The sequence below is a fragment of the Canis lupus genome, chromosome 20 (genome assembly GCF_003254725.2).
Source record: "Canis lupus dingo isolate Sandy chromosome 20, ASM325472v2, whole genome shotgun sequence".
Classification (NCBI taxonomy): Eukaryota; Metazoa; Chordata; class Mammalia; order Carnivora; family Canidae; genus Canis; species Canis lupus.
The window spans coordinates 44141840-44166693 of NC_064262.1; the positions used below are offsets into that span (position 1 = coordinate 44141840).

The following is a 24854-nucleotide window of genomic DNA, read 5'->3' on the forward strand; positions in this document are numbered from 1 at the left end:
TTTTGCATTTTGAAACAGGAAAAAATTCAGCCTCAAATATGCCACTAAATTGACTAGGGCTGCTTGCACCTTCCCAAACCAACCTAAGAGCATCGTGCTCTCAACCCAAATCTCATGCCTGAGTAACCCACAAAGAGTGGGGTCAGAACCTCCAAGGATAGGTGAAGGCACTCCAGAAGACTGCACAAAGCTGTTTACCTCCTCACCCCCTATCTGATGGGAATCACAGCCTCCAATGTAAAGAGTTGGGGTTGGGTCAACTCTCAGCCTTCCCCACATCAAATGAGGGGGACTGGGTGATCAGGGCAGTGGCTCAGTCTCAGCTTTTATATGCTCAGAAGGGCCCAATATGGGAGAGCAAGGTGGTAAGACCAGCCCACATGGGTCTTGTGGGTTGGGGGTGGGGTTTATCGGGAGGTACAGGGATCCTGGGAGGCTCTGATATGCAGCCATGTGACCCATGCTCTAGGTCTCCTCTGGCTGACAAGGAGGGAGGGATAGATGACATGGTTGAAGTGAGCTGAAGCTGCTCCCAGTGTCTCCTATTGCACCTCCAGGAGGCAGATGCTGGGAGGATAAAGACACAGGGAAGCCAGCTCCCCAATTGTGAAGCCATGACCCCCTAAATATGACCCATGGAGTTCACTCCTGGCCCTATGATAACCCTGCCCATTACTTCCTAACCGCTGAAGGGCTTTCTGCTCCCTAGAGCCCAAAACATCCAAACCCAGAAGCTGGGAGGTCAGCTAACTTTTTCATAGACTAAAGATAAAACGAAAGCCATGGAAATGAAAAAATAACTAAATCTCAGATTTGGAGGCAGGAGACCAGGATTGGGAGAAGGTAATTCTAGGGCTGAGGGGGGATCCCAGGGCTGAAGGGAATTTCAGGGTTGAGGGTTGCAGGGGGAACCTGGTGTGAGGGCACTTGTCCTATAACGACAAGCCCTGGGAGCCCCTTACCCCTTTAAAGGCTGGGTCATTAGGACAATCTAGGAGCACAGTGCAAATGGCTGCCTGAGCTGCTGCTCCTCAGAAATGAACATGAGGCCTCACTGACACTCTAGAACAGTCAGGTTGGGGTAGAAGAAACTGGATCTTTTTTTTCTGTGCAATTTAATAAAGCTTGGCTCGCTCTCAACACAGAGAAGTGTTATTTAGCTCGGGAATGTTCCTGTCCTGGACCTGTCTGCCCCTGCATGCCTGCAACTCTGGGTGGGACAGTGCCACTTATTGGAGGGTGAAACTCTGGGGCTGCTGAGATTTGCTGGTGCCCAGGAGAACTCCAACCCCAATGCCCCCGAATAAGAGTTGAAAAGATACCAAACATGAAGCATGTCACCTACTACCTCTTGGTGTCTATTTCCTTCCCGTATATACACACTCGCCAGATTGGTCACGATGAAGGCCCACAACTCCTGGTGGTTGGTGAGCTAGAACAGGACACATTGCTATTAGAGGGCCATGCCAGGCACAGCCACATCACACTGGGGCCACTCAGTGGCACTGGGGCTAATCCGGAATCATTTTAGTCCTTTCATTTCAGACAGACCCCCTTGCCTGCCTCCTGAATTCCAGGAGCATAGAGCTGTTATTTCTCTTCACTCTATAACCATCATCCACGTTAGGAGAAACTTAGGAAACAGAAAAAAAGAAAATCAGCCACCCCCGATCCTGCCCTGAGAACACACTGCACTGTAGTCTATTTTCTGCCTCTTTCTCGGGACTAAGACCCAGATAGTCCCTCTCTCCACACCACACCAGTGACCCCTTGGACGCCAGTGTGGGCTGACACAGCAGAGGCATGTGCTAATCCTGGGGAGGATACCACCAGGAGGGTAACTCAGGCTGTCAGACACCAGAGATGCTGCTGATGACTGGTAGCAGACGGACCGCCGTCCTCAGCTCTTCTTGGAAAATAAGAATGGTGGAGAGAGGGGTCAATCTGAGTAGCCTGAGCACTACCCAAATCCTGCTTCCCAACAGGACTGAGTGAGCACAGCTGTTGGGAGGCTGAAGCTGCCTTGGAAATGCAGCCCCCACCCACAGGACTCCAGCGTGCACTGAGGAGGTCCAGGTCTCCTGAAGTGAGCAAACAGCTCTGGTTTGTTTGCTGTAGGACCACAGGAAAAGCATGTGTTTGGGGCCACGTGGGGTTCGAGTGTGTATCCTGGCTGCACCACTTCCCACATGGCCTGTAGGAGTGCTGTGTGGACTCCCCTGAGGCGCACACCATCAAAACAGCAGCAGCCCCTTGTGGGACGTTAAGATGTGGAGGGAGGGGCTGAGAGAACTTCATAGGGCCATGGAATAACTGCAGGTAACAGGGCAGCTGTGTGAGGGTGTCCTGGTACCACTGCAGCTGGCAGAGTAAGTTGCCTAAGGCCCAGAGGAGTGGGTATGGATGGAAAGGCTGAGAAGGCCATGGGGTGGGCACCTGGTCCACTCTTCACATTATGGCATGCGGCCAGAGGCTCCTGCACAATGCCAAACAAGCAGCAGGGTGGCAGCATCCAAATCCACACAGAGAATCTCAGAGGAGCAGTAATGCCACTGAGCCCAACCCAAGGAATTAAGAGGTCGGGAGACCCGCACAAGGGACAGAACTCCTCATCTGAAAGATGCACACAGCACCCCCACCCCCTCATCTGATGTATCAGCACAGACTCACTTCACATGAGTCATGCAGCCACCCCTACTCCCCAACATCTCTGTCTGGGGCCTTCTCAGGATCCCCAGGGGGAAGGTGTAGCCAGCTTCCTTTTCCTGTGAGGACATGGATGCCAAAATGGGGATGTGCTTATCTGGTCCTGGAATAAGACAGGCAGAACCGGGACCTGGTGCCGGCTATCAATTCCTGGGCCTGAGGTGGGTCTCTCCAGGAGGACGTAACACCAGCTTTCTCCCAGGGCCTGCTGTGACCCTGTCTGAGGCGAGGACATCGCCCCAGCAGACCTCCTTCATGACCCCCAGAGCAACCAGGCTGCCACAGGATAGAATAGACCCTGCTTTGTGTCCCAGGACTTGCCACGGGGGTGGCTCCAGGGAGCTCCTGACCCCTGCCAAGTGACTCCGCATCTTCAGCTCTGACCAGAGCCAAAACCAACCTGGCAGGCTATCAGGTAGGCTGGGTGGGAATCAGGAGTGAAAGAGGCTGAATAGGCTGTGGTACCAGTGGGCACTGGGCTCTCCCTGATGGCTGCCCTCCAGTTGTCCCATCCCATGCTGGCCAAAAGCCTCCCTGCCCACAGCTGTCCCTGTCATACTGTTTTGTCAGTACTGGCCTTGCCCCATCCGAATAGCACCGGACCTGCCCGGGAGAGTCCCGGGTAAATGGCATGTTACTGTCACAGCCGGTGGCAGGCTGAGCGCTGCAGTCGCCCACGGAGCACAGTTTTGTGCAGAGGTTGTCCTCATCACAGACCACGCCCGACTCCTGAGAAGAACCGCCCGCCCCTTGGAGCGAGGGCCGGCACCTTACCCGCAGGGCTGTGGTGAACTGGGCTTCTGCATTGTCCATGCAGTTGACAGAGACACAGTACAGGCCCTGGAAGAAGAAGGTGTCAAGGGTCTGAAGCCATGCAGTTTGCCCAGGGCTGCACAACTAAACCCAAACAGGCCTGATGAGTGACTGCTGAGCCAGCTACATCTGAGCTTTACTCCAGCAAAGGGGCAGAAAAATGGCATGCTTAATTACCCCCTCCTCCCGGGACACAACCCAACTCAGACTTAAGATGCTTATCGGAATAAAGCCCGCTAGAAATATTCTGGATCCTGGCTGGGGCAGCGGTCATGAGATTAGTCACTGGAAGGGGGCCGGGGGCAGGCGGCCTGTGTACTCACCAGCAGCGTATGCAGCTGTGCCGCGTGGTTGGAGAAGAGCCGGGGGGACTGCTGGCACAGCTGGCAGACCTGGGAGATCTGCCAGGAAAGAGCATGTTCAACATCACAAGGCCTCTAACATGGGACCTGGAGTCCCAGCAGCATCTGGGAGACCCCAATGCCGACAGGTATGCCCACATCCTACCTTCCCTGGGGCACAAAGTCCCAGCAAATATGTCTGTCATGAGGGCCAAGTGCAGCCCTGACCTCCTTGAGAATGACGACCCTTGTCTCCCATCTTATCCTCCCTTTCGAACATGTGTCTTAGACACACAGCACCTTCACCCTACTCTGGGCCCCTAACCCCTCTCCAGAAGGTAAACATTAGAGATTATGGATTGGCCAGAGTGCTAGGATCACCATCAGGGGACCCCAAATCCTCAGACTCCATGTTCCTTGGGCATGCAAACTTTTAGGGAAAGTACCACGGATTTCTGTATCATATTCTCTGATCAGTTATGTCCACCAGGATCACCAACTAACAAAGCATACTGAAATGACAAAGTTGGATATTCTGCTGACATACACCAGGCAAATTTACATTCTCCCATGTGACAACTTGAGACCCGGCCGACCCCAACAGCTTTCCCACCCATGTGTGTGGCCTCTGGCATCATTACCTCCTGTAGTGCAGTGGCCTTGTGTCCTGTGACAAGCCTACACATGATGATATGTTCAAGTAGGATCACTTGGAAGGAGGACAGGATAGGGCTGCAGTCAAGCACTGGGGGTGAGAGGTGGGGGTGAGTACTCAAAGGGTAGTTAGAGAAGAGACTCTGGGAGACTGACACAGAGCCTCCTCGGGACTGCATCCTCCCACCTCCCACCACGTCAGCCCCTTGGCTAGCCAGGTCTAAGCCCATTTCCTTTCCTGGGCACTTGCTTAGCACTAGCTCTGTCATCTCATTTGGTGTCCACTGTACCCTAGAGTGAGGGGGTTCATCTCCCTATCCAGGTGGATTGACAGGCTCAGAGCCAGATTTTAGTGTTAGAACACCAGAGTGTTCTAAGAGTAAGAAATCCCTGGAGAGATAGATTTGCCTCCCATCCTCACTCCACTGTGACCCAAGGGAGTGCTCCAGAGCACTCTGGACACAGTGGATTGTAGAAGTGTTGCACTAGCCCAGGAGAGTGAAACTGTGCAACAGGTCTCAGGCAGCAATGAAGGAACTCAGCTCTTGGCTTCCCTGAGAGGTTGTCTTCACACTGGAGCCAGATGGTACCCACAGTCCTTTCCCAGCTCATTGGAGGGAAAGAAGCACCATCACTGTGGGCTTTGGTTCTCTGGGTCTGAAGGTTCCTCTCCCAACAGTACTAATGAGGGTATAAGAAGGAGATGAACAGTTTAACAGGGATGCTGAGCCAGCCAGGGACACATGTGGCTCTGGGGTCCTCCTAATCAAAGTTCCTTGGTCCTACAGGAGGGATTAGTTGGGCATCCAGGAAAAACCCATGACCTCCAGAGGACCTGCTACTGGTCAGGGAGATCTGATTTCTGATCTCAGCCTCACCAAGAGTGATTGACGTCACAACACTGAGAACAGAAAGCAAAAGCAGCCACTGTCTTTTTCAACTGAGCACGCTGTCCAACAGGCGCTGGTTGGGACCCACCAACCCTCACATTCGTCTTGAGCAAAGGGGGGGAGGTTGGGGGGGCGAGGGGGGGGCGTGCTGGGCGGCAGAGATAGCACAAGACCCCCTGCTGGCCAGGGATCAAGGATCAAGTCTAAGCCTGGCCTGCTCTGCTCTGATCTCAGATTGCACCTATCTTACAAATGGGTTAACAAGACCCACGGGGCAGGGACTCATGGTGACTGCTCAGCACTGCTGCCCTTCCAGGTTCTTCAGGCCAGCACAAGAGGTGGCACTCAGGCCATCCACCAGGGGGCGCTGTGGCTATGCAACCTGCTAAGTAGAGCCTGGTCCAGCCCTAGAGACTTACTCTTGAGCTTCTCCAGCTGCATGAGGGCTTTGTCTGTGTATTTCTGTGCTTTCTCCAGGTAGCCGGCCTGCATGGAGTGCATCACGGTCACCTGGCGACAAGACCAGACAGAGGTGGTCACTGTGACCCTCTTCTCACCCTCTTAGCCACCCTGGACCCAGTTCCCCAGAGACTCACCAGGTAGACGAGTACACACATGTGCTCCTTGGGCAGCCAGTGGAAGAGGTCGGCAGGGTTGCTGGGCAGGATCTCATCATCATGCAGCGTGGAGATGGTCTGGATGCATTGCTGTAGCTGCTTCAGGCACGGCTTCACGCTCTTCACCTGGAGTGGGCCAGCAGCACTACACAACTGAGGGCCTGCCTGCTCCCCCCATGTGCCAGCACTCTTAGGTGCCTGTCCAGCCACTTCTCAGCCCCTTCCTCCCAGGAACCCCTGCTATGCTTATCTCTGCATGATGCCCACCCCCAGATTGGTCAGCCAGCTTTCAGGGAACAGGACAGGGCCAGGTAGGTCATCTGTAGGATTGAAGCTTGGCCACAACTCAGTTTTGGGCCCCCATACCAAGGCCTGAGAGAAGCCTGTTCAAAGACTCTGCTCAAGTCACATTTTTACTTTCCTATAGTAACCCCAGGAAGGAAAGGTAGGGCTGGGGCAGCTGGTTATCCTAAGGGGTGGGAAATGGCTCCCTGGGAGTCCTTTAGGCATCAGGGTTTATATAGACTGGCCTCTATTGTGGTAAGCCCTATCCCAATGTCCCTCATAGGCTATTTCTACCGCTATCAGCACCCCATGAAAGTCTGCTCTATAATCCTATGTGTTAGGTGTAGTGCTTGGCCCAACAGGCAAAGCTGGGTGCAGGTGGGGGAAAAGAAGAAGCCCCTTACCAATGGGACACCAACTCGGCACTTTCTGGGGCCTTCAATGCCACTAAGCTCTACCTGTGGCCTTCTAGCACACCAGAGAGGTGTGCACCAGAGCAGCACCAGAGAGGTCCCGCCTTTGGTTGGTCACTGGGACAGGGTGGGGTAAGATGGATGGAGAGAAGATGTTCACCCATGCAGATGCAGCTGCTCCCCAACCACACGAGAATTACAGTCTACTCTCAGATACAGCTGATCCTGTCAGTCCCTTCTCGAATTCCTTAAAGCTGTCATCAGCTGGGGGATGGTAGACAGACACTGCTGGGGTACCTGTTGTGTGCCAGGCACCATGCCAGAATCCTCAGTTTATTCTCATGGATTCCACATACTGTCTTCAACCATCATGCGCCAAGTGGGTGTGTGTGCCACCCTTCCTTCTGCCACAATGCTAGGAATAGGAAACCCCCATTCTCAGAGTGCCTTCTGCCCACGGGTCCAAAGCACTAGTGCCAGACTGTGACCAGGTGTGTAGGAGAAAGTGAGCCCCCGATGAGAGACATGTTGTGTGGCTAGTGACAAGAGGCCACCACAGAGCTGATGTCTTGGCCTAATGCCCATGCACAGCCTGCTCACTCCCCATCAGCCCTCATGTGGGAGGCACTACGTACCTGCCCGGCATCCAAGTAATGAGTCACCTGAAGCACCAGGAAGAAGACGCGCAGAGACTCCTTCTGGATGGGGTTCCCTTGCCAGTTCTCAACTATCTGTCCACAGAGGGTCAGCAGCGGGTGCACTTCCTGTAACTTGCGCTCCATCAGCAGCAGCTGGGGAGGGAGGCGCAGATGCTGGGAGCCCCTCTGGGTACCTGGGTCTGGGCCCATCCAGGGCACCACACAGAGAGGGCACAAAACCAACCCAAGGCTGCTGCTTCTTTAGCACAAATCCCACAACCTGGAGTCTGAGTGTCACTTCTGAACTGAGCAGGGGCACCAGGGCCTCACCCTTGCTATAGCCTGCTGTGTATGAGGTCTGGGCCCCCAAGGGGCTACACTATGCCAAGTGAATGGAGCCTGGCCTCGCCTCCTCCACACCAGCCCCACTCCACCCAGTCTTAACTTACCATTCCTTTGCTGAGCAGGAACAGTGCCCTGGAAAAGAGAGGGTGAGTCAGTCTGTGAGGCTTTGGCACCTCCTGGGATGACCGTGCCACCCCAAAGTTCATGGGGACCTAATGTGCAGCAATCCCCGGTGGTCTGTTTTATTTATTTATAAGGCTTATTCTACTTCATCCTGTTTGATATTCCTCTATTTTTTTTTTTTTTTTTTTTGCTTGGTTTAGATGTTCATGAGGCTCAAAAACCTCATGATAAACAGGTGCTCAGAAAGCATGTAGGAGCAGAGTATGGAATGCAAATATGCCACAATTCCACCTTGGCTGACAGTAGAGAGGGGTTCCGCGTCAGTGGATGGCACTGGGCTCACCCCAAGGTGCCCCAGCATGCTGGTGGGAGGCAGGGGCTGCTGCTTTCAAGAATCCCAGCCCATAGGCCCCTAGTTTATTCAACATCAAAATTTCTGTCTCACCAGTGTTGGCAGAATCAAGTAGGTGCCATTCTCCCCATTTTCTGGGTTGGGAGACTGAGGTGGGGAGGTCAGTCACACAGAAAAACAGATGTCTATGTTCCAGGATACCACGCCATTCTCTGTTGTTACCTCATGGCAGGCAGACCCTAGAGTCTACCTGCCCATTGTCCAGCCATCAAAATCTAAAGGCTGGGAACTTTGTATTAAGGTTCCCATGGTGTCACACACGTTATCACCCTAGGTCAGAGGTTCTGGGCCAAGTGACCTGCAGCTACTGTGCCCTGATGGAGCCCACCCAGGCCGTCTGTCTACAACAGCACAGAAGCCTGGTCAGGAGACACTCTTGAGTGAATATGCATAGTGTTCAGCTGTCCCTATGCCCTGTAGAGCCTAAGTATCACCACAAACCTAGTGACAGCTATAGCACAAAGGGGGCCAGTGTGTGTGACAGATGCCCTCTCAGGGTGGCCAAGGGTCCAGGACAGCCTTAGGATAGCCAAGTGCTCCTATGGGCACTTTCAAGTCTAGAGTTCAGAGAACAGAGTTGGGGACAGTTTTTTCCCAACAACTCCATGGCCTAAGATCAGTCCCCAGGAAAGGGAACTTTACAAAACCCTAATGCATACAACAGAATAAAAGCCCCATTGCCTGGTACCTGTCTACTGCAAAGCTCTTTAAGGGGAAAAAAGAGACAGACTGGAGGCCTTCACAGAGGGTACATAATGAAGCACCAGTGGCCTCTGACCCCAGAGCACCAGTCTCCAGACTGCGGTCTAAGCAGTTCTGTGGGTAACATGAACATATGTCCCCTCTTTTATACAAAGGCCCACTTACTCTGTCTCCTATTGTACACCCAAGCCCTCCTCAATGAACCCTGAGCAGGGACACTGGGGTTGCCCATAGGCACTGCCAAGCAGACCCTCTGGGAGCACTGTCCTTGCATCTGTGGGGACCAGCCCAGCACATCATATGAGTACTTTTCATTTTAAGAGATACTAGATTCAAAAACAAAACAAAACAAAAAAAAAAAGAAAGAGAGAGATACTAGATTCATGCTAGCACTGAGAAAACAGGCTGCGTTCCCCTGGTCAGTCAATTCTCCCCTCCCAACTTCATGAATCAATAGGGCAAGAGATGTCTCGTGTTGCCTTAATCTGCATGTTTTTTACTATATGCAAAAGTGATCCTCGTTTCAGGACAGAATGCCAATGCTTTTTATTGTCCAGAACAAGACAGCCAAGCCATTTCCAAGTAAGAGGGAGAGGGGTGTGGACAGAGGTGCCTACCGTGTGTACTCAGATCCCACAACTCTGGCATACTCGGCCCCTACACCCAGGAGGTCGCAGGCTGACACCAGGTCCTTCTCAAGTGTATGCAGTTGCTAAAGAGGAGAGAACAATGACACTTGCTTTACAGTACATAGTACCTGACCTTAGTGCTCTGCTGGTAGCTTAAAAGTGAACCTTCCCCACATACCAACAAAATTGTCTCAGGGTCAGTTTTGAGCTACATCAACTAAATTATTTCATCACGTTAATTGCTTTGAGTATAGAACTCCTCCTGGTCTACAGCATACTTTGTTTAAGCTTCCTGGCTCACACAGACAGCAGTTAACAGGCACAGACCCCCAAGATTTTGTGAGTGTATCGTGTGCTTTGCAGATCATCTTTGGGGGCTAGTCACTAGGGAGGCAGCCAGGGATAAGTGTCTACAGCTGTTTCAAACAGAAAAGCCTTAATAGGTTCAAAGGAAGATACACTTGCAGGGCCTTGGTCAGGAGCTTGGGCTCCTGCATGCACGCAGCACCCACCAACACAGGTGACTTACAGTTTGGCTGCATAGGCAGGTGACAGAGCTATCATGGAGGGTGGGCAAGGGCAGCCTGGTAGGCAGGCTGGTTCTGAGACAGGAGAGACTGGAGGCCAGCCAATGAAGGGGAGGTAGAGCCCAGAAAAAAAGAATATGCCTCACAGTAGAGCCTACCCATCCTCTCTCCTGACCCCTAGTTGGCAGCCTCTCCACTGTAGTCAGAAGGCCCAGCCTGAGAAAGCCCACCACCACTGGAGTAGTCTCAGAGCACAGAGACCACCTATGTCTGGGGAACTGAAGGGAGGCCAGGTGGGGGACTTTCATGGAGTCTAGGCTTGACTCAGCCACTCATTGCCTGATAGGGAATCAGTCCCTTGGAATCTCAGCTCAGCTTTTACAAAACACAGTGGGCCACTAGCTAGAAATGTTCCCCAAATTTAAATGAACACAGGTCAAAGGAAGCACCAGAAGGGAAGAGAACACGAAGACAAGGCCCTGTGTTGGTCCCTATGGTGATGGACACTCCCACCATCACCCTGGGTGCTGATGGGGGAGTGGGGGAGTGTCTTGCTGAGGACAGAGGCTAGTTAGCAGGTAAAAGCAACATCCCTATGTCCCCACCCATTCAGTGCAGCAGCCTGAGGGGAGCCTGTGTGTCCTGGAGTTTATTATTTGTACTTGGGCGGGTCTGCCCCAAGGTCACAGCTCCTGCAGAGCACCCATGTTTCTTGGCTAGGCCCAGTACTCACAGCAAGCTGGAAGAGCAGGCGGCAGTGCCAGTATGGAGTCTGCTGTGAGATCTGGATTGCTTTCCGCAGCAGTGGCTTTGCTGCGTCTACAGAATTCTGAAAGGAAACAGTCAAGTTTGGGGAGGAAAAAACAAGCCGGCAAGCAAGCTGGATTCCTTATGTAGCAGCTGTGGCACCAGAAGGCCACTCCTGTTCATGCTCACCAAAGGAATTGTGAGTTGCCAATTTACTTTATTAAAAGAAGAAAAGACTTTATTGGACTCACTCATTGGCTGGGAAGTTTTTGCATTGCTCTTAAAATAACTCCTCACTGAACTAAACTGGAAACTAGCTTTAGTCCAAAATCCTGAACAGTCAAGTTAGACAAATTGCCATCTTTCCTGTTCTGCAACCAGAGAGAGGGGCCAGGGATGTGAACCATGCACACCTTGCTACTCAGGGAGCCTCATGTGTGGCTGCTTAAAGGAGGGAAAGGTGATTTCCAGCTATGCCTGAGATTAGAAACCAAGTTAAGAAGGCATACAGATTTGCTAGGAACAAGGAAACCTAGGAATAAGGCTATTTTCCAATAGTCTTTGGTAGAAAGATTTTGCTGGCTTTCATTAGCAAGTGATGACCCGTGGATGCTCTATGCACAGTATAGGAAGTAAAAAAGTAATGGAAAGCATTAAAAGCAAGAAGGCAGTCCACTTCCGAGCCCCAGTTTGCCACTGCGCCTTTGCTATATAGGGAGAGTGACTTTGCTTTCAGAAACCTTCACGTGTTCTTACCTCTTGACAGTATAACTCGGACAAAAGACTTGCTGCTTCAAATTTAACATCTTCAAACTGCTGGATCTAATAACATCCAGTTAAGGAAGGAGAGATACAGCAAAGAGGTCAGTTTCAAAGGCCACAACTTGGGGTTCTTACATTGCAGAAGCTGGCGGAACTGGAACATTCCCGCCTGCTCTGAAACTTCAAGTTCACCTACTCCTCTAGCAATCCCCATGGTTGGTGCCAGCTGGGTGTAGAGCTAGATGACAGGGTACAAAGAGAAACATGGCATCCTGGGAGAGGATGTTGGTCTGTAGGGGTAGCCACAATGAAGAAGGGATTCTTCAGGTGAGGCAAAGCCTAAATCTTTGTGGAGTGCTTCATGGGAGGATTCAAATTTACAGTACAATCTTGGTGGGTGGTTTTTTTTTTTAATGGAGCTTTCCTTAAAGGGAATGGTACCAACAAGAAAAGGATACTTGCTGTGATATCAACCACTGAAAAGAAAAAGAAAAAAGGATTAATTTTCAGCTAAATACTTGGTGCCTACTTGCTGGTTCTACTTTGGGGTTTACACAGATTGTCCTGTCACCAAAAGCTGCAGGTGTTAAGTGAGAAGGTGGCCTGTTTGGCCTGAAAAGGCAGGCTTACTTTCTCTGCAATCCCACAACCAGAGTGCAGCTGAGGGAGAGAAAATGAGTACCTGCTCCCCTATGGACAGGAGTCTTCTATCTTGTCAGCCCCCAAGTCAGATTCAGAGCCCCCTTCCTACCATAGCAGAGACACTCCAGAAGGAAGTGTGCTGAAAGCTCCTGTGTACCACTCACTGCAGTACACAGATAGTCGGAAAAAAACATCATACAAGGAATCAATTACAACTGGAGAGTGGGTCTGGAGGTGTCAGTCCTTCCTGGAAGAAATGACATTTAAAAGATGCTTGGGAGGCACCTGAGTGGCTCAGTGGATGGAGTGTCTGCTTTTGGCTCAGGTCGTGACCCCAAGGTCCTGGGATTGAGCTCCACATTGGGTTCCTGGCTAGGTGGGAGCCTGCTCCTCCCTCCTGCTTGTGCTCTCTCTCAAATAAATAAATAAATAAATAAGCTTGAAAATGAGCAAAGTTAGCCTGAAAGTGGAAGCAGGAGTGCTCCAGGAAGGAGTGGTATGTACAAACATGGCCAGGGGGTAGCAAGGATGGTTCTAAGACCTGAGCTCACTGTCCTACCCTCTGCTGGCATGCACACCAGCACATGACATGCTCCTCCCTGGGGACTGCTGTGCCCTGCAGCTCCATGTTCCAACAGGAGGTGGCGGTCAGGATGTGTGTGGGCAAGTCCACTACATGAAAGACACCAACCATGCTGTCAGACCACCTAGGACCCAAGCATACACCAGATGCTGTTCTTGCCAACCCACTCATCCTACAGACATTCACAGAGCCTTGCCAATTGCTGGCAGAAAGATTCAGAGCAAAACGGAAGACCCTGACTCACCATGCTCCGTGGGAGAACAGTGTGTGGGAGGGGATGATGCCTGGGGTTGAGCCCTGAAGGGTGAGGTGTCTCTAAGCAAAATGGAGTGTAAGGTGCTCTGGGTAGAGAAGAGCCTAGGAAAAAGGCAGAGGCCCAGGAAGCTTAGGCTGGAAGGCCCAATGATATCTGGGCCATTTGTGTGGCAGCACTGCCTATGAATGAGAATGCCCCAACATCATTCCTGGAGCCTTTCCCAGTCAGAGGCATAAAACAGAAGCACCCAATCAAATCTGGGTTTTAAGAATACCTAAAGGCAGTAAAGGGAATGTGAAAGGAGGAAGAGGGCCCATAGAGTTGCTGGTCTTAGGGCTAGAGATGCCTCTGGGCCAAGGGTGAATGGTGGCCCAGGAAGTCAGAGGCAGGGAAAAGACTGAGACTCACTGCCTGCAAAACACAAGTAGGCCAGGAGGGGGCACTGTGGGAGAGGCAGAGAGAAACAGAGACCACAACTTCCAGCACCACTGGGCTCCTGACTGACACACATTCATGTGCACACACACAGGGCCCAGGCAAAAGGCACTCTGCAGCCAGCTTGAGTGTCCCCTCTCAAGGACCCCCTTGTAGCAGGGACAAGAGGGGCTCAGGGTCCTCACGGGGAGGAGCCAGCTTCAACCACACAGGTGATGTCAATGCAACTGGTAAATACAGAAGTCAGAGTGTGCTTTCTACAGAAACCACTACTCTACACAGGGACGGTCAGGGCAGTGAGAGAAGCTCCTGAAGGCTTCCAGTTGGAAGGAGATGGGAAACCAGGGGAGGAAACTGTGTGACTGGGGACATGGTTGGGCCAGGAGTTGTGCAGGAGTGGTCCCATGTCAGGGAGAGTCAGTCACTTTCCCAAGACTGTCAGTCAAACAACTGCCAGACAGACATAAGACTTCACTTCTGTATCTTGCAACATAAATTCACAAACCAGAAACATAGACACATCAGAAAATACACCTTACAATTAAATATATAGAATACCTTATCTAATGGTGCTACTTTATTCAAAGTTGCTAACTGACCCATATGTTTTACTATGCAACACTAAAAAATAGGTATTAGGGACGCCTAGGTGGCTCAGTGGTTGAGTGTCTGCCTTCAGTTCAGGGCATGATCCCAGGGTATGGGGATTGAGTCCCTCATTGGGCTCCCTGTGGGGAGCTTGCTTCTTCCTCTGCCTATGTCTCTGCCTCTCTCTCTCTCTCTCTCTCATGAATAAATAAAATCTTTAAAAAATAAAAATAAGTAAAAAATAGTTTTTGTCTCCTTCCTTACGATAGGAAAGAAGCCAAAGCAAGAGATCTCACTGCTGGGCAACCTGCAGGTGCGGGACAGGGATATAAATTACCAGAAGTCCCTGGGGTTACCTTGGGACTCTCAGGGAAAGTAAGGGTCACCACAGGGCCAGCACAAGCCATGAAGGGTGGATAGGATAAAAGAGCACATCTCTCATGCCTGGAAGATTCCATCCAGGGCTGACAGTGTTTGAAGATTTCTTATTACCTCAGAATCAAAATAACCTGTGTTTTTTTTTTTTTTTTTTAAGATCGGCTTTTAAATCATCAAAATGTGTAAAAATAGTTATGGACTGCAACTCTTTTCGGATGTAAGTACAGTACTTAAGAGCCAGCCTGCCTCCTTCTGCTGTGTGCCCTTGACTATGAGAAACCCCCTGTCAACACTGTCATTAGCAAGTTGGAAGTGGTCTCTATCTCATGGGTTTGTTGAGGATTCAATGAGATAGTGTCTCTGAGAAGACCACATGCAGAGCCTGGCATGTAGAAGGTGACAACAATACTTGAGTGATTTCTAAGCAGGAACAGGAAGAAATCAGAGGTTGGAGGGGAGGCAGCAGGACAAGTTGGTGGAACCGTGAAAGGATGGTTCCTAGACAGATTTCACATCCTGAAGTCAGAGGAGGCTCCGAGAGTGAGAGTGAAGAAAATAGAAATGAAGACAGGAGGAAGCACAGATCACTCTTCCATGAAAATGCTTAATGCCAAACTCTGAAAATACAGCTTTTGCACAAGGTTTTGCTCCCAGAGATGGGATATGCAATTTGGCAGGACATGATGCTGAAGGATAAAAGATATACTCCAGCCATGCCTGTTGATGAAAGGCTGAGAACTAAGCCCTTTGGGGCCTGAAGAAGAGAAAGGAAGCATTTAATCACTTGCTGAGAAGGTAAACCAGATATTCTCAGGGTAAACCTGGAAGCAGAATTAACAAGCATCTAGATGGCACAGTTTGGAGCTGCTTTCTAAGTCAGGGAGCAAAACTACCATTAAAGAGCATCTCCATTCCGAACCCAAAGAGTAAGCAAACATGGCACTGACACGAATATTACAGTGAGAAGAAACCAGTGTATAAAGAAAGACTACCTGGGTAATAAAAAATAATGAACAATTCATTGTAGAGAAGTAGCATTTATTCCTCTCTAGCTTTCAAATCAGCGATGTTTAAATTTTTTTTTTTTATTTTTATTTATTTATGATAGTCACACAGAGAGAGAAGCAGAGACACAGGCAGAGGGAGAAGCAGGCTCCATGCACCGGGAGCCCGACCTGGGATTCGATCCTGGGTCTCCAGGATAGCGCCCTGGGCCAAAGGGAGGCGCTAAACCGCTGCGCCACACAGGGATCCCAAATCAGCGATGTTTAAGATGATGATGCATTTTCTAGGCCAAGGGATAAAAAGAAACATGATCAAAAGTTTAGTTAATGGGGGGCAGCCCCGGTGGCTTAGCAGTTTAGCGCTGCCTTCAGCCCGGGGTGTGATCCTGGAGACCTGGGATCAAGTCCCACGTCAGGCTCCCTGCATGGAGCCTGCTTCCTCCCCGCCCCACCCCACCCCCCGCCATTTCTAACAAATAAGTAAAAAAATCTTAAAAAAAAAAAAAGTTTAGTTAATGGCGTATAGATACACAACTAAGTACAGACACGTAGATTCTCTTGATTCCACAGAGGATGTGTAAATGACTAAAATGGAACTGTCTGCTGGAAAGACAGCATGAAAATAAGGCAAGAAAAGACTGAAAATGCAAACAAGAGCAGGTGTGTAGCAAGAGGAAAGCCAAGGTGAAAATGAAATGAAAAGGAACACAGTATCAAAGAATCTGCAGAAAACAGCTACACAAATTCTCTAGCCAAGAGATTTCTGAGTAAAGCAACATCTCTTCTAATCCTGAACTATTTACTCCAGGAGTTGAGCAGCCAAGAATCCTAATGACACACACACACCACTGCTAAAACTATAATCTAAAAGGGGGAGACTCTCAGGTGAAGTGTTCAGTCATGTGCCACAATAGCTACAGGAGTTGCTGAGCAGATCGAGGGGAATGAAATAGCCAGCAGATGATTCAAGGGCTTGCAAGGGCCAAAGAGACCAACAGATGAGACCTCAGAGAACGCTGTTGAGCAAAGAGAGAAACATCCTCCATACCTCTGATGGAAACACTGAACACATGATTCTTTCAAAGTTGATAGAATGGATGAAGTTGGTGGGTAAGCAGATAATACCTTCCTTCTACAAAGTTTACAAATGCAGTTGAGGCAATGAGACACTGATGGAAGCAAAAACAGGGTAATCTAACTTTATATTAAAAAAAATTGATTACCAAGGAGGTTGGGGGTTTCTCAGAGAGAAAACAGAAGAGATGGTAAGAAGGAAACCAAATGTGGTGGTAAGTGAGGAGGCCCATTGAAAGTTTTACCTGAAGCACTCAAAAGTTACAGAAAATTAGTTCAGAAAACAGCATGAGGAATGATCAAGGAGAAAACAGTCACAAAATGTCTATCCCTCTGTGTCTCTCATGAATAAATAAAATCTTTAAAAAAATGCTTTTTGATATTCTGGGTTGACTCCCTAATAAGAAATGGAAACCTATTTGGCCATTTGCTCTTCAGGACTAGAAACAAACCACTAATAAAAGAAGAACGTATTATAATTTTTTTTGTTGAGTGAACCTGGGAAAGGAACGAAGTTGACAGCAGCCTGAGTGTGGGGAGGGGGGGGATCACAGGACTAACAAAGAACGAAGATTAAAGAAACATGCTTGTGTTGCAACACAATAGGAAATTACATACAATTGCAGAAGAAAACAGCATGGAGAAAAGCACTTTAACTGAAAACTGGACAAATTCCTAGCTAGGGATGCAACTGACAGGAAGGAAGGGATTTCCAAGTACAATGTCAGTGTGAGCTAAAGAGGGGGACCTTGTGGCTGTGTGGAAAACCCCATAAGATTCAGGGTTCTGTAAAATCAAGGGAAGGCACTTCACAAGCATAATGGTTTAAATTATGGATCTAGAAGCCCAGCGGCTCCAAGGAAGCAATCTGAGGCATGGCAGCTTCCCCTCCACAGCACTGGGTAGGCAAAATGTGACAATACATACAACTATGAACCACTGCTCAAAAAAAAAGGACTGAATGACCCCCCAAGACAAGGGAAGAGGGTGGCAAGATTTGTTGTTAATTCAGAGAAGGGAGAGCTTCAGGACCCCAATTCACTGAAAGCATTGGGCCATGAGGCCTGAGCAGTCAGTCTCCAACATGCCCACACCCAGGGAAGTCTGGGGCTCCATTTGATCTCAGCCTCATCACTGCCCAGGAGAGACCTTACACCAACTGGTCACAGCTCAGGCATCTCTTGGGATTAACCTGACATCCTGAGTCGTTCTCCAGGTTTGCTTTCCCCATCCCATTCACGCTTGCTCAAATGTCACTCCTACAGATAGACTTTCCTCACTACGTCTGCCAAAAAAAAGCTCCCCATCAACTCCCATCTCTTCACCTTGGATCATATTTTCCATGGCTCTTCTATCATTGCCTAACCTTTTACTACACATTTAACGTTTGTCTCCTTCACACAAAAAAACATAAGCTCATGTTGACAGGGACTATTTTAGTCATCACTGATCTACAGCACCTAGAATAGAGCTTGGCACCTGGTGTGAACTGAATAAATATCTGCTGAATGAAGAGAAGAAAAAAAACTTCATAAAAACCATAATGACTTATTGTCTAGGCACTGAAGTTGCCGATCCTGAGCCCAAATTTGAGACAGTTTTGTTAATAATTTGATGTGTAGCTTTGGGCAAATCACTTCATCTCTCTAGACCCATACTGCCTCACTCCTAAAACAAGGAAGGTGATCAAGCAAAGACTAAAGTCCCCTTCCAACTCTTTACACTCTTTGATATTCTCCCAAAGGTAATTCATGACTAGACATAGGTGGGCTGGGATTTACCTCAGATGAATACACTTTAAAAACTTAAGTTGATTTTTTTTTTTTTTTAAAGAAATCTCTTAAGCCAAATTAAGGCCAGGTAAACGGCAAATGGAGGCCTGGTCTGACAGAAGCACAGCGTTGCTATGACAAGAAACAATGCCAACGCCAGAAGGGGCACAATGACAGCCACTTTCCCACATTCTTTGAAGCACCAAAATCCCACAAGTCAAGATAGGGGGATGAGGTCTCTCTTCTGAAGGGAATAGACTAACGCATGGTGGGAGGAAGAGAAGTCACCATGGATACAAAGAGAGCAAGAGCTTGGAGATTTCCCCCCCCATCCCACCCCACCCCATGGTAGAAAATGGTTCTGGAACATAGGCCCCCCTCAGTTCTGCCTTACAGGATTTTAATTTCTTTTCTCTGAGCCTCTGCCTCCCATCTATGACACCTTGCATTAGGGATAGAGGCACAATACCCTCCAGACACTTATCAGACTTCCAGGTCCAGGGAGAGGATGCTTCCTAGGTTGCCTGAGAGACCAAACTTAAGATTTTCAAGGGATGCCTGGACTGTCACCTTGGCCCTGCCCTATCCTGAGTCACTTCAGGAGGGAGCGTTCAAGCTGATGCTCACGGGGCTGAGCCCTGAGGAGCTCGAAGCTGCAGGACCCACTGGCCGATCTGGTGGCCTTCCCATAGGCACCATCAGATGATACTCTCCTGAAATCCTGGAGAATCTGGGGACCCTACTGTTCCTGATAAGAGACAACTCTCCAATACCCTGAGCGGGGTCCTGGGGCCCTGCCTGTCACTAGGGACGCTAAGTAAGGTACAGAGAGAGGCCCTCGGGTCCCCTGAGAGGCTGGCGGCTTCGGGGTCCTGCTGCTCGTGCGGAAGTCGCGCCCCAGGTACCCGAAGAGGGGCCAGACGGCCCCTGCCCGCTGGGGTCGCAGTCCGTCAGCCCAGGCCCCGGAAAGAGCCCGTGCCTCCTCCCTCGCGGCCGGGTCCGCGCTCACCGCCTTCTCCAGGTGGCTGCGCGCCTGTTCGCTGTTCTTGGTGTGGTGGTAGAGCACGGAACCGAGCTGTAAGTGCGTGCGGGCCTCGATGCGCTGCGGCGGCTTGAAGGGGAACACGGCCTGCAGGCAGTGCACACACAGGCGGATCTTGGGCGGGCTGGAAGTGCGGAAGTGCTCGGCGAAGCCCAGAAGCGCCAGGTACCACGACTCGGCCGCCTCAGCCTGCGCTGCCTGGGCCGCCGCCGCCTGGGCCGCCGCCGCCGCTTGAGCCGCCATTTTGGCCTCCACAACAACAAGCCGCCGCCACAGGGAGGCGGAAGCAGGCGCGCGGGGCGGGGCTGGGCCCTTCTCACACCTCTCGCGAGAGCTCCTGCATAGAGCATTCTGGAATATGTAGTTCGTCTTTGGAGCGGCTGCGGTTCCGGGGCAGTGTGCGAAAAGTCGATGCCCTTTGGTCCGCGGGACTGAGAACAGAGATTGCCAATAGACTGAGGTTTGTTTTCCTTGGGAAAAAACCCCAGGTATCTACTCAGCGGCGGGACTTGCTTGACCGTCACGGACTACATCTCCCATCAGGGCATGCGTACTATAACAAGGCTTCTCAAGTGGCACGGGAGCATTGTGGGATTGGATGAGTCTCAAGATGGACAACCGGGATGTTGCAGGTAACAGCCCCCGCCTACCCTCAAGCGCCGGTCTGGGTCCGCCGCGCTAAACGTCCCCGTTTCGTTCTCTCGGGTCAGGCTCGACCCACCGGCCCCTCGCCTCAGCCCTTAGGGCGTTCCAAAGCGGCGGCTTCTGCATCTTCCCCGTCTCCCGAGACCCCAGACTCAGTTGCTGCCCCCACCGCCTGGTTTGCCCGGCATTCCGTAGAGGCCGTCACTGGGTCGGCCCTGCTCTCCCTTTCCGAAATAATCGCCTTCAGGACTGCTTAGAGCTCTGCTCCCTGAAACAGCAGCAACCTTGGACCGTCCAGCTCCCCCCTGTTCGTAGCAGCTGCTGTCTGGCCTGTGTCAGCTTTCTGAAAAAGCTGCTTTTTCTAACTGGTCTAAGACTTTTTTTTTTTTTCGGTGTTTCGAGCCCCACCCCCCACCCCCTTTACCTCAAGCCTTGCCTTTCCCTCTCTCCCAACCCTAGCTCCCCTTCACCCCAGCCTGGGATACATTCACCCATTCAGCAAATACTGTGTGCCAAGCACTATGCTGGGCGCTGGGGATGCAGTGGTAACCCAAAAGGGTCTTGCCTTCCTGAAGGTTACTTTCTACTGGGACGTCAAACAATGCATCAAGAAGAAATATTTGCAGAGACACAGGTATAATGATGTGAGAGCATGGGAGTGGAGGCTGCTGATACTGGGTGGCCAAGGAAGCCCTTTTTGAGCAGAACACATTTGAGATGGGGAGATGCCATCTATGGGAAGGCCTGGAGGGTAGCTTTCCACGCAGAGGGGAGATAGCAAGTGCAAGTCTTTGTGGTGCGATGGGCTTGTCATTCTGAGAATGTCAAGAATGAAGTGGAAGTAAGAAAGGCAAGTCCTTTCCCTGAAAATCAACTTACAGAATTTGGATTTTATTCTGAGTCCCATGGGGAGCCTCTGAGATCTCTTCTCCATCTCTGCACTTAACACCCTCACCCGAAGACACCATCATCTTTTACTTGGAGCCAGCAAGCCTTCTCATTGGTCTCCTTGCTGCTGCCATGCACTCTCCAAATAGTAGTCAGAATGATCTTAAAAATACTGTTGGTCAGGTTAATACTACTCTGTCACTCCCTAGAGCCCTTTAAGTAAAACCTAGATTCCTATCTTAAATCTTTTTTTGTTGTTGTTTAATTTTATTTATTTATGATAGTCACACAGAGAGAGAGAGAGAGAGTTAGAGACATAGGCAGAGGGAGAAGCAGGCTCCATGCACCAGGAGCCCGACGTGGGACCCGATCCCGGGTCTCCAGGATTGCGCCCTGGGCCAAAGGCAGGCGCCAAACTGCTGCGCCACCTAGGGATCCCTAGACTCCTATCTTAAACCTGTACCTCCATTCCTGGAACAGTCCACTCTGGCCACACTGGGTCCTTGCTGGTCCTTGTATATCAGGCTTCTTTTTGCCTTCGGTTTTTGTGACTGCTCCTTATTCTGCCCAGATAGCTCCCAATGTGGCTTTTCAGGAGGCTGGCCCTTTATCTTTTTGGTTTCAGTTTAAATATCTTCTCTTCTAACATTTATTTTCTGGCTGCCTTAGCTGTATAAGGTGCTTCTCTATTATTCTTCTAACCCCTTTTTTTGGTTTCTAGCAAAGAGCTCTTACTACAATTTTCAATTTTGTAGCTACTTTTTGGGTGTAAGTCTATTGCCTTCTTAGCCCAAGGTGAGACCCACATGGGCAGAGACCCCTTCTCTGGTTGAGCAGAGCGCCTAGTACATAGCTACGTAAATGTTCACGGAACAAATGAAGGAATAGATGTTTGAATGTCAGTTGATGCAGGCAGCAGCAACTGGGCTGCTCCTGTAACGGCTGCTGGACATGTTTGTGGAGTAAAGATGATTTCTGATAATGCTTTTTTTTTTTTCTCCTTAGGAAAGGCTAACCGGTGGTTTGGGGTTGCTCCTCCCAAGTCTGGAAAAATGAACATGAACATCCTTCACCAGGAAGAGCTCATTGCTCAGAAGAAACGTGAAATTGAAGCCAAAATGGAGCAGAAAGCCAAGCAGAATCAGGTGGTCATCAGCCCTCAGCCCCCACATCCTGGCGAGTAAGTGCCCCCCTGCAGCTGGATTCAGTCTTAGAGGGTCCCTGGCAGAGGGTTTTGTGTTCAAGAGCAATCAGGGTATTCTTGCGCCTGGCCACAACCTGATGAAGCAGGGAATGACACAGATGCTCTCTTTCAGGAGGCTCAGGGGTAAGACAAATGAGGGGCTTGTGGGAGCTCAGAGGAAGGCCTTCCTGTATTCACGAGTTATTTACTGCTGACCACCTGTGGGCTAGGGGCCAGAAACGTAGCTCAGAACAAAAATCCGGACTCCCATCTCCACCCTTACAGGGCTTACAGTCTACTAACAAAGGGGGTGTCAGTTCTACCCCCAGAGCTGCCAGTGGGTAACATGAGGCAGCATGTTCCTTAGTGCAGCAGCCAGTGTGGGGGCCCAGCAGAGGCTCTACGTTTTCAGAGCCAGCCCATTGAGGAACCAGGGAAAGTCCTATCTAGCAAAAGGCAGGAAGGGAAGAGAGCCCTTGTGTGTCAGGTGGCTCAAGCTGTTTGGATCAAAGGTGTTTCAAAGCCAAGCAGGAGGTAGATCAGGCACAATTTCCTCCTGCCTGTCCTGAGAAATGCTCAGGGCACCCAAGAATTTTGAGCAGGGGTGGTCTGATTAGGATGACAAGATCAAAGAATTTCAGGCTGGAGATTGACAGAGGTGGGCCCCTTCCTCTGGGGTCTAAAGCATGAAATATGTTAAACCCTCTATAAAGCTGTCCCAGCTCCCACCTTTTCTAAGAACCTGTGGCATCTCATTGAGGGCAGGACTTAGGGCTTATTTTTATGGAAACCCGGAGCCTGGGATCTCCGAGGCATTCATGAATGTGGGGACTATATATGGAGTGATCTGTCAGTCACTGTGCTCATGGGCTGTCACCTGAGGGTTATGAAAAGCCTTGCACAAAATGGGAGAGATCTGTAGATGTGCTTCCAAGTATATCTCTTGGAAGCAGCTGGATGCTAGCACCAGGATCAGGCAGCTGAAAGGGAGCATCAGGTGAGTGGGTGCATAATACAGGTAGCTTTGAAAATAAGGTTCTTTTCTTTTCTTTTCTTTTTTTTTTTTTAAGATTTTATTTATTTATTCATGAGAGACAGAGAGAGAGAGAGAGAGAGAGAGAGAGGCAGAGATATAGGCAGAGGGAGAGAGAGAAAGAGAGGGGGGGGGCAGAGATAGAGGCAGAGGGAGAAGCAGGCTCCATGCAAGGAGCCTGATGTGGGACTTGATCCTGAGTCTCCAGGATCACACCCTGGGCTGAAGGCGGTGCTAAACTGCTAAGCCACCCGGGCTGCCCAAAAATAAGGTTATTTTCTTTTTTTTTTTTTTTTTTTTTTTTTAAGGTTATTTTCTTAACAGTAAAAGCCTAGAACAACAAGTGTTAGAATTTCTTACTGAATAAATGAACATTCAGGTTGCCTCAAGATAACTGTTTTATTATATTCCCTTTGCATGTCTTTGCTTTGTTTAACAAAGTTGTGATAAGTTTCATGTACTATGTCCCCCTCAACTTTTTTTTTTTTTTAATTTTTATTTATTTATGATAGAGAGAGAGAGAGAGGCAGAGACACAGGCAGAGGGAGAAGCAGGCTCCATGCACCGGGAGCCCAACGTGGGACTTGATCCCGGGTCTCCAGGATCGCGCCCTGGGCCAAAGGCAGGCGCCAAACCGCTGCGCCACCCAGGGATCCCCTCCTCAACTTTTTAAAAGAAAAGCTTTTCCCTGCATTAGAACTCTTTTTTTTTTTCAGTATATACATATTTTATTATTTTTTTAAGTTTTTTAAGTTATTTTTTATTGGTGTTCAATTTGCTGACATATAGAATAACACCCAGTGCTCATCCCATCAAGTGCCCCCCCCCTCAGTGCCCGTCACCCAGTCACCCCCACCCACCTCCCTTTCTACAACCCCTTGTTCATTTCCCAGTTAGGAGTCTCTTATGTTCTGTCTCCCTTTCTGATATTTCCCACTCATTTTTTCTCCTTTCTCCTTTATTCCCTTTCACTATTTTGTATATTCCCCAAATGAATGAGACCATATAATGTTTGTCCTTCTCCGATTGACTTATTTCACTCAGCATAATACCCTCCAGTTCCTGCATTAGAACTCTTTAGCTCCATCATAGATTTTAAGTTTTATTCTTATTTAGATGTAATTATTATGCCACAAAATTAATTTTTTAAACTGTATAATTTTGTGATTTTTTTTTTTTTGTTATATTCACAGCAGCCATTTGGTATATTCATGCAACCGTCACCACTATCTAGTTCTAGAACATTTGTATCATCCCAAAAGGAAACCCAATACCCATTTGCATTCACTCCCTATTTCCTCCTTCCCCAGCCCCTGGCTGCCCCTAATTTACTGTCTTTGTGGACTAACCTATCCTAGATATTTCATGTAACATTCAGCCTTTTGTATTTGGCGTCTTTTCCTTGACATAATGCTTTGAAGGTTGTTCACTTTTTAGCATGTGCCAGGATTTCATTCCTTTTTTTTTTTTTTTTTATTTCATTCGTTTTTATGGCGAAATAATATTCTATTGTGTGGATGGACCCCATTTTGTTTGTGTATTCATCAAGCCATTTTTAATGGCTGCATAATATCCTTTACTATCTATTAATGGATGGTTTTCAAGTGGGATTCATTTGCTATCTTGCTGCTGCCCTGAAGCACTTTCTTGTCTTTGGTTATCCTCACCTTCTTTCTGCCCCTCTCGAGGGAGATACTTACAGTTTGAGGACAAGGCCAGGGTTGCCA

General features: G+C 49.6%; 2 protein-coding genes across 4 annotated transcripts in view; one reads left to right on the forward strand and one right to left on the reverse strand.

The window, feature by feature from the left end:
* MAU2 (MAU2 sister chromatid cohesion factor) overlaps positions 1 to 19669 on the reverse strand; it is a 27456-nt gene extending 7787 nt beyond the window's left edge. The window contains exons 1-13 of one of the 3 annotated variants that reach the window (XM_025458180.3): positions 19346 to 19669; positions 12063 to 12080; positions 11599 to 11664; positions 10829 to 10924; positions 9557 to 9651; positions 7807 to 7834; positions 7355 to 7510; positions 6001 to 6147; positions 5824 to 5914; positions 4502 to 4605; positions 3843 to 3920; positions 3481 to 3546; positions 1349 to 1432 (exon numbers count right to left, since the gene is read on the reverse strand). In XM_025458180.3, the coding sequence (XP_025313965.1) occupies positions 1349 to 1432; positions 3481 to 3546; positions 3843 to 3920; positions 4502 to 4605; positions 5824 to 5914; positions 6001 to 6147; positions 7355 to 7510; positions 7807 to 7834; positions 9557 to 9651; positions 10829 to 10924; positions 11599 to 11664; positions 12063 to 12080; positions 19346 to 19621 (1305 nt within the window). In that variant the 5' untranslated portion in view covers positions 19622 to 19669. Of the gene's footprint in view, positions 1 to 1345; positions 1433 to 3480; positions 3547 to 3842; positions 3921 to 4501; positions 4606 to 5823; positions 5915 to 6000; positions 6148 to 7354; positions 7511 to 7806; positions 7835 to 9556; positions 9652 to 10828; positions 10925 to 11598; positions 11665 to 12062; positions 12081 to 19345 lie in introns of all 3 variants that reach the window. The other 2 variants (XM_025458179.3, XM_049098069.1) reach the window with 2 other exon arrangements.
* Positions 19670 to 19761: 92 nt separating this feature from the next.
* Positions 19762 to 24854, forward strand: part of SUGP1 (SURP and G-patch domain containing 1) — a 31696-nt gene continuing 26603 nt past the window's right edge. The window contains exons 1-2 of the mRNA XM_025458178.3: positions 19762 to 20010; positions 21917 to 22091. Coding sequence (XP_025313963.1) covers positions 19977 to 20010; positions 21917 to 22091 — 209 coding nt within the window. The 5' untranslated portion in view covers positions 19762 to 19976. The remainder of the gene's footprint in view (positions 20011 to 21916; positions 22092 to 24854) is intronic.